The sequence below is a fragment of the Glandiceps talaboti genome, chromosome 13, assembly GCF_964340395.1.
Source record: "Glandiceps talaboti chromosome 13, keGlaTala1.1, whole genome shotgun sequence".
In the NCBI taxonomy this organism is placed as follows: domain Eukaryota; kingdom Metazoa; phylum Hemichordata; class Enteropneusta; family Spengelidae; genus Glandiceps; species Glandiceps talaboti.
In genome coordinates, this window is record NC_135561.1 from 123,804 (window position 1) to 137,252 (window position 13,449).

Here is a 13,449-nt window from a genome sequence, read left to right on the forward strand (position 1 = left end):
CTAGTACCACCGCAGTGGCAGTGGTCTCTCCAGTGAGGGCCGGCTACTGACACTGGAGTGGTACTAGATTCGGCCAATAATTTTATCTCCCCACACAGTTCCAATTTGAGGAATGAAAAATGAAGCACTTTTAATGAGATTTGTAGGATTCCTTGTAGGTTATGGATTCGCTTGTTTGATATCTTGAGAACAAAATGGGCGTATCAACATTTTATGGTGTGCACAACTCTACCTTTTTCTTGTCAGGACAGTAACTTTGATCTCATCCAAACAATAAACAATTTGCTTAACTAGTTATTGTTTCCTGTGTATGGTAAAGATGTGTAGAACTATGGACTGGCATGTACAATACAGACATTTGTATTTGAGCTGAGAAGTACATGTAAGGGTTAGAGATATCATGATGTAGACACTCAAGGAGAAATCTAATTTTGTGTTACCTGCAATGATGAGGGGTCAAACTTCTACAATTTTCACAAAAAGGTATATTCTGACCAAGATTTGTTAGGGATAAATTCAAAATATTGATGGAAATTGAAAAGCAGCTGTCTTGATCAGATGGTCTTAGATCCATTATGATCTTGAGTTTAAACCGAACATTATAAATACCAAGTGGAACAGATATACAACATGTATTTGATGCACTAGCATGATTGACACATGCCAAGTGCAGATATGATATGCACTTCTGTTCAAAAGAATACCAAATGCGATATCCTGTGCTGTTAGATACTATACACCTGAATGCCTATACTGTGTAAAATACTGTTTAATGCCATATGTTGTATGCCTGTACTGTAGTTTGCTTTGTGTTACTATACACATATTCATAGCCAACTAGTTTTCCCTCCATAAGTAACAATATTTGAATACTATACATGAGTTCTTGTGGTCCCGTGGACTGTTTGTGACCTTGACCTTGTCAGACAGTGCACTTTGAACTATGAACACTGAATGACAAGGAATTTCAAAGTTAATAGCCATCTGTGTGATCATGTTTTTTTTTTTCTGGATTATTTTAATTTAGGAACCTTTTAAAGTAAAAATATATGATTGTGTTACTTGTATGTGTGTCCTTGAATCTCTGCAGTATTCCAAGATTGACACACCAATGTGGTATTTTCACAATTTATCCAGTCACAAAAGTCATCAAATTTTAGCTTATGAGATTGTACAATCCCAGTATTGTGTACAACATGTACATGTTTAGTTCATCAGATTGTATCATTTAGATTTCTATTCCCGGTTATTTTTGTATAAGATTTTGTGTTCAAAATTTGTCAAATTTATTTCTGGTTTCGAAAATAATAATTTGATATTTTTAAAGTTTGTTGAAAGTCAATACAATGTACACCCCAGTGATTGTAGTATTAGTGAAGGTGGGTCAAACAGGTGTGAATGATAATATTGTAACTGTATTTTGAATGTTGACTGTATTGCAATTATCATATTTTAAAGTGTTGTTTCCTCATCTTAACCCCTTATATTTCAGTGCACTTACAAATAGAGGAACTGAGTCGACGGCTACGTACAGGTGACCTTGGTATTCCACCAAACCCAGAAGATAGGTTTGTCTAACCAAACTGTATTGCCTTTTTTCCTTGTTTATATTTTGCTAACTTGTGATCATTCCTAGTAATCTAGGTGGTACTTGTGTGATCATTTCTAGTAATCTAGGTGGTACACATACCTAGAAACTGATGGCAACGCACATAGTACCTCCCAGCCAGCTGTAATACTATTCTTAACATTTCTATTTTATCAGGAGTGCCAGACAATTGTTCTGTCACACTTCAAATTTAAAGTAAAGGGGAAAGCCTTGATTGGTTAATATGCCCATCCCTATATCATAATGATTGATTTGAAAAAGCCACTAGCACTCTATCAAAATTCAAGTAGTGGCTCCTATGTGCAATTATTGTGATAGTTCATTGAAATTGTTATGAGGTGTGAGTGTTTTGTATGGCTTTCTGTCTGTGTGTATTGAGTGTCCTGCCTCTACCAAATGTTTTCAGTCATAAATATGTCAGTACAAAATACTTACATTTGATTATTCCAGAAGTAATACACATGTTTGCACTTAAACATAAAAAACAAAACATTTTACTGTTTGTTTTTACTAACGCAACACATGATTGTACACACAAAGTATGTTTCTTTTCTTTTCACCATTTTACTCAATTGAAACACAGGTTGTATTGTGTATTAACCATTGTACAGCACCCCCACCCCCAAAAAAAAGAAAAAGAAAAAAGTGAAAACTGCAATATCAACTACTAATGTTGAAATGAATGCACTAATTATTTCTGTTATTGTTGTCTAGTTGCACAGTAATTCTAAATTTATGTACAAATGGGGAAATGAAAGTACATTTGTCAATATGCTTGTAATGTGTCTGAGTGTGTATATGTGTGATTCTGCAAGATGTATGAGTGTATTTTATATTTGTATGTATGTATGTATGTATGTATATATATATATATATATATATATATATATATATATATCAATGAAAATCTTAGTAACTACTTATTACATCCTTATTCTTTTGAATTAAGTCTATAGGTATAATGCTCTGCTGCTAAAATTTGCATTGAGCACTGTTCTCTCCAGCGAGACACTTACATTCATTCATATCAATATATATCCATGTATATACAAAAATACACATGCACACAATATTGTTTGTGATTGTACACTCTGTGTGTGTGTGTGTGTGTGCATGAAAAAAAAAACATTAAAATTTGCACATGGGAGCCACACATGCGCATTTCATTGAGCATTGTTTTGGCAAAAGTAATATGGACATAAAACGGCACTAAATTATTTTCACCACAGCCATAACATTGTTTTTTCCAGATATAACCTGTTTTGGTTTTCAGATGCCGCATTCACAGAAGTGTAATAACGAATTTTGTTTTTACCACCTTAACACTTCTATTTTGACAGCTCAAATTAAAATGACCTATTCCTTCACAATTTGTTGAACAGAAAATTACACAAAAATTAACCTTCCTACCAAAGATCTCTCCTTCATAATTCTGTGAAAAGAATCTTTTCAATGAGAAGTAATTACTTGAATCGGTCATCCCATGACACGCGTTGATGTTTGTAATCAGAAATCCCTTTATTATAAATTTAGATGTAGATTTCATAACAAATTCAGATTGATTCTCTCTTGTAGCTCTTAAGTTAATCTTGGCTGGTTTGTGCATGTATCACTGAAGCAAACTTAATCAGGAATTTTCTTCTATTAGTTCTAATTAGGGGTACATAAAGAGAGTAATTATAAAAAGGAAACAGGTTCTGGCCATGTTTTCTCTCAAACAACACAGCCACAAAGTTTCTCCCTATCCCGGCTTACTTGGATTACAAATGGCAAATTCTGGCAAAACCTACTCATTTGATTGATGAGAAGTAACTTTTTAGCACAACTGAACTAATGAAGTTCATTAGTGGTACCTGTGTGTGTGTGTGTGTGTGTGTGTGTGTGTGTGTGTGTGTGTGTGTGTGTGTGTGTGCGTGCATGCGTGTGCGTGTGTGTGTGTGCATGCGCATGTGTGTGTGAGACTCAAACTTAAAAACCGCCAGACGATTGACATGATATTTGGTAGGGACATTACTTATGGTGTCGAGTTGGGAAATTGTTCAAAGCAAAATGATCACATCACAGCTATATAATTTGGGTCAAAAAATGCCATTTTTGGTCAATGAACTTAAACTGAAAAAATACTGGGCGTATCAGTTTGAAACAGCCATGACCACACCCTTAGCAACAGTCAAATGATCGGGTTTATTGCAAATATAACAAAAGAGTTGGGTAGGCAATAGAGTAAGCATTTTAAAATATGTAAATGCCCTTAGCAACAAGATCATGTCCATAGCAACAGGTAAACAATGACTTATGCCAATATAACACCAGAGAGGGGAAGGTAAATGAATAAACTTTATATGCAGATATGCCTAGTAACAAGACCATGCCCACAGCAACAGTTAAACGATGACATTTATTGCAGTAATAACACCATGGATGGGTAGGCATGGGAATAAATCTTCAAAAGTGTTTGCAAATATGCCTAGCAACAAGACCACATAATCATTTCAGAAATTAAAGTTACTGTTAACAGTTGTGCTACAACTATTTTTGGTGCTTTCATTATTTTTTTTAAAAGTTCACAAATGTAATGTTCTCGTTGACAAACTACATAAACTGCAAATATTTAGTCCCATCGCAATGAAACTATTTAGTAATCAGTAGACTTTGTCACATGGGGGTTTTGTTGTCTTTGGTTGATGTTACATACAGGAAACATCAATCAGTTAGTTACTAAGTTAGTTAGTTAGCAACACTCAGTCAGTATTTCATGAGTCAAAAATTTGAATGTAAGTGTAAGAGAACTGTCTTTTGAACAGATACTTGATGGAAACATTAATTATGTTTTTAAGTGTAAGAGAACTGTCTTTTGAACAGATACTTGATGGAAAAAGTTCTCTTACAATATAAAAGTCTTGTATAATAAATTCAAGTTCAAGTGCTTTCCCCGGAAATTTAGGGATCAAAAGTGATCATTACCATTCTTTTCAAGCCATCCTAGGGTGGAACCTTCTATTCTTTAAAAAGGGAGAACCCTGGGGTATGATGTAAGGGTAGTACACTTGGCAGTCATTTTGAGGTATGGGAGCGTACGTAATATATATTCAGACAGATTGACTATGTTATGCAACTAGCCTCGTGTAATACAGACATGCATCCCTTCAAGATTAAGGATGTGAACTCCAGCTTGCTTCCGAGATTTGCATGTCCAAGTCCACAATGCTAGTTCAAAATACAAAATATGTATGTACCCATACCCCCAATGTTTGTTGAACATTCTACTCTTGAACATGTCCCTCAACTTTCCTGACCTTTGAACTCTTATGCTTGCATCCATTCCCGCAAAAGCGTTTCAAATTTAGGATATTCACTCTATAGGATTGATACACATTACAATACATTAACCTACATCTGATTAAGTTTGCTTCATAAATGATAAAAGTGATCTTTTTTAAGTTGTGCTTTTGTTTGCCAACACTTGATATCACCAGTGCTATATATATATATATATATATATATATATATACATCAGTGTGTGGTAACAACAACTACATACTGTGTTGTGTCATGGTTTCCTCCATAATTACTATACATAACTGTTATTTCCAGATTTCTCACAAACCTTTCAATTCACTGATCTTTCCATCTAACTTTCTGTCATCACGAGAGATATTGAGACACTGATCGTGATTTCCCTTACTAGTGTACCTAACAGCTTGTTTTGACTGTCGTCACTGTGTTGGATATCATTTTATAGTAGCATATGCATATATCTATTCTTGCACTCTCTCCTACATTAGCTAGTCTAAGTATGTGGTTTTTCTTGGCAGTCATAATGGGGAGCAAAACCTCATGCTAAGGAAGCACAAAAAAGTTATTTCCACCAACTCTCTATCATGTAGCCTGTCTAAAATGAGCCATAGAAATTCATAAATTTGGTACAGAAGAAATCTACTCTATTCTGGGCAATTATTTCAAAAGGTGTGAAGTACACTACTTATTTCACATAATGCTTCTGCCAAGTGTCCAGCAGATCTTTTCTAAGTCAGATTTGCCTATTTCTATAACTCTGTTTTAGAGATGCATTATGATTGATGAAAATGTCTTTCCAGGATTCCTATGTATAAAGAATGTAGCTATGATAAAACCCAGCCACACCTTTGTTCCCCATTATTGGTATTGACAAATGACTGCACAGAGAAACCAATACATAGACTAGGTCTACTGTTGTACAGCTTTGTTGATCGGCAAAGTTGTGGCTTCTCTTCACAACATCCGTGTGACACTTTCATTAACTGGCCCTTAACTCTATACAACCTGCATGTAGTAACCGTCATTTTCTTATTTTTACCGTAATCTAACCAAAGCATAGTGTTTTTACATTTTTATTTTGGTGCAGTAGTGTTAGTTATCTCAGTGGTGTAAGTTTTCTATCAGACATGGTTAATTTTTTTCAAAGAAAAAAAGAGATTCACTCAAATCATTCATGTTGGATAAGTGGCTCATTATGTCTTAATTTTCTGCTTCAATCAATACAGCATGTTTTGTAAGTGCATAAGATAAGGAACTGAGCACTATAATGATATATAATGTTGTCAGTCCTCCAGTTTTAAAAATGTGTGTGAATGAGAGTAGGCTACAGTCTTTGTTTTCATTTGATGTTTTAAGTAATCATGAGATTATTAGCAGACCAGAAACCTGTGTTAAGCCAAGTGTAGTTGTACACCTGAAAAGAGAAGTCAAAATGGTGACCCTCCTCATCAGAGAGACAACAAATGTTGAACCCCCTCCCCCTTGTAATGAACAACATACTGATCATCTACTTTTACAGTAATCTCACAATGGCAAGGGGGAAACAAAAATATTTGTTCATAATCACTGCTTAAAATCAGTTCAAATTATGATTTGTTGCAACAAACTATTAATTATATCTGACAGTCACACTAGGCAAGATAGAATCAGGTTTCTTGGAATGTTTTCACAGGGTAGGAAGACATAGAATAGTCGTAAAATTACTGTTCTATATTCCTCATCACCAGATCACCATCTCCAGAACCTATATATAATACTGAAGGGAAGCGTTTGAATACCAGAGAATATCGTACAAGGAAGAAGATTGAAGAAGAACGCCACAAGCATATTCAAGAAGCTCTGACTTTGAACACAGAGTATAAACCACCTGCTGACTATAAGTAAGCGTCAATAAACCAAGATCAGTCTTTTAAATCGTTAATAACACACCCCCCCCCCACACACACACACACACACACACACCCCCGGAGTGGGAGGTTAACCCACAGAGTAATGGTCCCACATGGTGATTAATTGTTTAACTCATGCAGGATGTACGTTTTGACTCGTATTTCGAGCACCCCAAAACCAGTGAATAATCACATGTAGAATGAGCAAGATTTTATATGATCCATACTTTCTGTTCAAAGACAATAGCTTCACGTATGAGTCTTATGAATGATAATATCTTGGTTTACTTTGTACACAGACCTCCAGTACAGAGAGTCAGTGACAGAGTTATGATTCCTCAAGATAAACATCCAGACATCAACTTTGTTGGACTCCTCATTGGACCAAGGTTAGTATCAATTTCCAGCAATAAGGTTTTGCTGAAGTATTGCGGGAACATATTAATGTTGTTCAGAATAGAAGGGAGGTTGCTTAGTAGTTAGAATGTAGCTTTGTAGCCTGTAATACCATTAGTCTTGCATACATGATTATGTGGGGAATTCAGGGATGATGGTTCCAGCAAGGCAGTTTGAGTCGAGGATGATGATTAAGCTATTAAAAGAGTTTTCAGTCAGGGATGTTTGTGTTCCTGTTTTATAGTTTATTTGTATGAGTGATCACAATAGGCCACTAAGCTGTTAGGGGTCATGCCAAATATCACAACTCTCTATATTGTTTGTGCAACAGAGGAAACACTCTGAAGAAAATGGAAAAAGAAACTGGAGCAAAGATCATGATCCGAGGCAAGGGATCTGTGAAGGAAGGGAAAGTGGGCCGCAAAGATGGACAACCATTACCGGGAGAAGATGAACCTTTGCATGCTTTAGTAACAGCTAACAATGCAGAGAGTGTGAAGAAAGCAGTGGACCAGGTAAGTTAGATGAATGTCAAAAAAAAATAACTTGTATGTTCTTGATTTTCTTTACTGTTGGTATTTATGGTTTTCACTATACTGTACTGTATGGTATGTCCTAATATTTTCTGTTTCCCACTGTACTTATTGTGTACTTTAATAAAATCTTCTTGTTTCCCTGGTTTTGCTAGATCCTTGTCAGTGGAATGCTGTGTTGTTTCCAAGTAATCACCCAGCAATGCATCCATCTTTTATTTATTTCACAAGATTTTCTCTGCTTAAATGATTTCTTGTGTTTCTATGTATCCTGTTCTCCCAGATTTCCCCCTAGGTTGTTGTAAGCCATGTTTGCTGAAGTATTTCAGTTCATCATGTTTTGTATGCGCATGTTTTATTATCCAAATGAAATATCTCTGCACATACAGATTGTATTTCAAATTTAGTGCAGTTTACAAAAATAGCGTTTTGCATATAAAAATTCTCAAATTTGAGATACACTGGTTTTGAAAACTACACTACTAAAAGTATCCAAACTTTCTATTTTGTCTGACAAGCCAAGTATTGTGTACTAATGCTGAGTTGACCTCAAAGTATTATTTCTCATCCCTAAAGCTAAATGGTGTCCAAGAAAAGCATCTGTCACCGCATCATCGTCAATACTAATATCATTTTCCCCTTATACTCACATCTGCATTTTGTTTCTATTTTTGCTATGTAGAACAGACAAGTCAGATACAAATACAGACTACTAACGTTTGACTATTCTACATTCAGTACTGACTATCTTTGTTGTGTAGAACAGACACAATTATCGCAATAATTAGTTCTTGTATGATGACCAAGGGTTCTTATACTTACTAGTAACGTTTCACCTGTTCAGGTCAACGCAAATGTACACTACTAACATTTGACTATTCTAGATTCAATACTGACTATTCCTTCAACAGAAATTGAACACCAAAATCATATATTATACCACCAAAATCAGTACTCCAGTAGTTTGTGACAAAATGCAGCGTGTTTTGCTCATTGCAGTCTGTAACTGTTTTGATTTTGCATATCACCAGCACATTTAGCTGATAGCTAGCTGTTATATACTTTTTGTACTAATTTTATTTTGTCTTTTCAGCTAGTCAATGTACTCATACACCCATATTTTATTTATTTATTTTTTACTTAACTCTAGCTAGCTTCATATACACCCACTGTTTGTGTGTATGTTTGATGCCCTCCATCCCTGGGAACAACCTGTAACTGAAAACCTTACCTTCCACGGAATGCCACCTCCTATCACAGACTACTACTAAAAGTTTGGTCATCTCTAGTTTGGTTTTTCCTTTGGTTTGAGGATATCAACTCGACCGTCTCTTTCTAGCTCGGTATTGTGGTTGATCTTCCAAAGTTTCTGTTTCTCTGCAACTGGGATTGAGTCAGGTTTTCCAATAGTATGTAATGCATGGATTCTGACATTTTCAATTTGCATGCCTCTTATAATTAAGAAATTATAACGTTCTCATTTTATTTGTCCATATATACAGTTAAAATACTATTTTAAAAAACTTGGCATTTAAAGACCTTATTTTAACTGGCATTTGTGTCTAAAAAATAAAAGAAGAAAGAGATTATAAAACCATGACATTGCAGAAGGAAGTTCATGGTTGCCTACATGTCCATCCTACAAACAAATGGTTCAGTTGTTAGGTCAAAGTTCACCATAAGTGAATGGTCAACTTGTAATAAATTCACAGTACCCACCTGTAGTAGTGTCAGTCGTGTTGAAATTAGTTGTATCTATGTAAAGTGCAGCACTGCTGACTCAAATATGAACCACATCTTAGGAAATGATAGAATGGCATCTCTTGAGATAGTAGATACAAAACAATGTCATGTTTTGAATATTATAATATGCTGACACATTGCTACAACAATATCCACTATAGCATTATCACATTTGGGAAATTACATTGCAGACTTTCCTGCATTATAAGTATACAAATGTAAGGTATTCACTACTTGTGATTGAAATGCCAAACATCCGAAGTAGTGTCTAATCAAGGCTTTTCTTGTAAGATAAACCACACATCTGAAGTAGTGTCTCATCAGGGCTTTTCTTGTAAGATGTATGGGGATGATGATGTCATGTATTATAATAATTTATTTGTTTATTTATTTATTTATTTATTTAATGGAAGATCAAAGGAAATCGTCCCATTTACAAGCTCCTTAAAAAAACTGAACAACTTAAGAACAAGACAAGTACACACACACACACACACACACACACACACACACACACACACACGTCAAACAAACAAAACTAACAACCTACACATAAAAAACAAGTAACAAGGCAAACACCAAAATTAATCTTGCTAGGTGAACCTGAGATGACAATCTTGCAAAATTGCCTTTTTAAAATTTCTCAGAGATAAGTTAGCGTCAATATTGATAACATATTGCTTAACTTATTCAAACTAAACATATTTCATGGCACTCCACTACCCTTGATCCTTGGTATTAGTTTCCTTCAACTTTCTAACATATTTGCAGTGAACTGAGACTTTCCCACTAGTTTTCCAGTAGTTTTGCAGTCGGCCAAACTCCTACTTTCATACAAGCTTCATTCTCAAGTGATATGAACAATAGCCAGTTAACCAGTCATAACGCCTGGTTATAACAGCTGTGTGGCCGACTATAAATTTAGGAAAGTACTCAAACCTGACAATCATTGAAAAAAAAATTATAAGGTCAGAAAATTAAAAATTAGTTGCACAGACATTCTAATAGCTACTAAAAATAACCAGTGTAAAATAAGAAATTAATTCATAATTATTCGGAAAACATTTGACAGTTATGCGGCAAACAAGTCTGACCACGCTATCACTAGCAAATTTAACCCTTGACCTGGTTTCACACGGTCAAAGGAAGCATGAGGTCAATGTGATGTCTCATGATGCAGGATGCAAGAACGGTACGTTTATGTGAGAGTACACTAAATGTGTCTAAACTTCAGTGGAAAAGAAATTCTGTTGATCAGACACAGACTTTTTTTCAAATTCTTAAAACATCTGACAAAACTGAAGGGAGGAAGCACAATGTGACACTGACAGACAAGCTAGATGATGTGTACAGGAGGCACACCATGTGGTTGATTTTGCAAACTGGACGATGATCATGATCATTTAATAGCTAACTTTATGCTGTTGTTTCCAAATGTTCTTGAACTGCAATCTTTCTTAACAAGTATTGGAAATTGTCAGAAACCTGATGATTTTATGACTGAATATGTTACGATCAAGAATTCACATACCTTCAGTTAAATTTTCTGATGGGAAGCAGCATATTTTGGAAACATTTAGTGTGACATTTGATACTGATAAGCGATATTGATGACGGGTACAGTGATGTAATTCATAAACAAATCTAATTTTGGCAACTGTTTTTCCCTAAATTTCAAGGACAACTGTCTGTGTTGTAAACATAGATCTGAGGCCAAGTTTCTCCGGCTCCATAAATGGATACATCATTTGACAAAAATACATAATTATGGTGGTTTGTGGAAATGTACATTTTTCCTGTGTAAAAGACATCACAAATCTTTTAAATAAAATAATCTAAACATGAAATGTGATATATGACTGTCCCATTCAGAATGTCTGCAATAAAGAATATGTGGAAACAGAGCAACATAAAACAGCTATAAATAAAGAAATGCTGCAGAGTATCTTTCTTACAGAAAGAAATCAATGAGAGGAATATGGTGAGGGACACAAAAAATAATCTCACAAAAACTTACCAGGATATTTTATCTGGTTTGCTTTATGGGAAAGTTTAATTATAGTCACACTATCTATGAAACAAAGTCAGACAATGAAGTCATATAAATATATCCCATTCATATCAAATATAGTTTATACTATTAAATTTATTATAAGACATAACTTCATAGTCACAGTGTTTCACAATAGTTTTCCAAATTTTCATCTTCAAGTTGCTATTTTAGTGATCTAAGACTGACAATTTGCAAGTCAAATATTATACTAAAAGCACTCTGAAGCAAGTACAAATTCAAAAAGCTCTAAACCTTTGGGGGGGGGGGGGGACCACCCACCTCCCAAAACCACCCTCCAGTGTTGCATACCATCACTGATGGGCACTGTGCTCCTTCACAGCTGTGACCACCTACATCAGTTTGGTGACCATGTATTCCAAATATTATCTACATCACTGTTCTCTATCAATTGTGTTGACCAAGTTGAATATTACTTACACTAGGGACTTACTCTGAGATACAGCAGTTATCAGAAAATGTTAAGTTATTGTTGAATGGAAGTTAATGTAATGCAGAATGTCAGCCTGTCTATCTTAGTGCATTGATGCCTCGATTGAAATACAGTTTCAAACACACAACCAAGAGGCAACTACATGACACTCTTAGGCTTAGCCACCATTGCAGTTCAGTGTAGTCTTACTGATATCCCTGTGATGTATCAGAACAAATACAACAAATTGTATCGGTACTTACCATGAGCTTCCTTCTGAGAAACCGAGTGTATCAGTTGAAAGATCAGTTGAAACTCCTAAACTATTATGATAAAGCAGTGTTATGCTTTTAGTTGATACATGACCGTTACAATCCCAGTTGTAAGTTTCCCCAGTACGGCCCCTACTCACTACATGTGCCAGATCACATATCTGTATCTCTCTTAGATAAATGAAATCATCCGTCAGGGCATCGAGTCACCAGAAGGACACAATGACCTGAAGCGTATGCAGCTGCGCGAACTTGCAGCACTCAATGGTACTTTACGTGATGCGGAAGCTGTAAGGTATTTGTGGACGTACTTATACTCTTCTCTTTTCTCCACCCCTTCTCTCCCCTTGTGTTGTCTGTGTCTGTGTTTTTTAGATCAATGAAATAATCAAGCAGGGAATTGAGACTCCTGAGGGCCAGAACGATCTGCGCCGCATGCAACTACGGGAACTTGCCAAACTGAACGGCACCTTGCGAGAGGATGACACTATAAGGTTCATTTGGTTTTTATTATTTCTCTGGTGTGCACTTTTTTTAGCCAGTTTTTACCATGAACTTTATGTTTACACACAACTAAATATTTAGGTATTTGATGTTCACAGTTTTATCAGTTATATCTTTCAGTGCCATTCAAAGAATCAAACTATGACAAAATGCATTTGTTTGATCATACAAGTTCAGAGATAAAACTAACATTTAAAGTTTGAAAGAAAATATTAATTTTCCACTAATTTCGTCACTGTTTGAAGTAATTTAATACATTAAAATTTAAATTAATATCTGAGCTTGAACCAATCGTGGGAAATACAGGATGGTGATATTAGAGTTCAGATTTTGACATGACCTTTATATCATATGCTATTAACATTATATTATTAGCGTCAATATTTTCCGTTGCATTTTTTAGCTTTAGGTGAAAAATAGAGCAAAGCTGATGAAATATTTTCTTAAAAATTCAAACCAACAAAAGTTAGTGTAGGATAAAACATTGACTGGAGGACGCAAACTGTAAGACACAGTCAAATATTTGCTCTGAGCCAGAAGAGGGGCGCTATTTAAGTTACAACTAGTAACAGGCTAAGTAAGTTAGATAGATTTTGTGTGATTCACCAGCCAAGAAAATCACTGGCTGTGATGTTGATAACATGGTTTCATTGATAATTTGATAATGTTAAGCCGATGAAATATTAAATTTGCTCCCAAGCTTCAAAGTCCAGACTAGGTTGG

General features: G+C 35.2%; 1 protein-coding gene across 4 annotated transcripts in view; it reads left to right on the forward strand.

The window, feature by feature from the left end:
* Positions 1-13,449, forward strand: part of LOC144445097 (splicing factor 1-like) — a 32,638-nt gene that overhangs the window by 1,422 nt on the left and 17,767 nt on the right. For all 4 annotated transcript variants that reach the window (XM_078134647.1, XM_078134649.1, XM_078134648.1 and 1 more), the window contains exons 3-7: positions 1,493-1,568; positions 6,634-6,786; positions 7,095-7,184; positions 7,523-7,706; positions 12,598-12,716. In XM_078134647.1, coding sequence (XP_077990773.1) covers positions 1,493-1,568; positions 6,634-6,786; positions 7,095-7,184; positions 7,523-7,706; positions 12,598-12,716 — 622 coding nt within the window. The remainder of the gene's footprint in view (positions 1-1,492; positions 1,569-6,633; positions 6,787-7,094; positions 7,185-7,522; positions 7,707-12,597; positions 12,717-13,449) is intronic.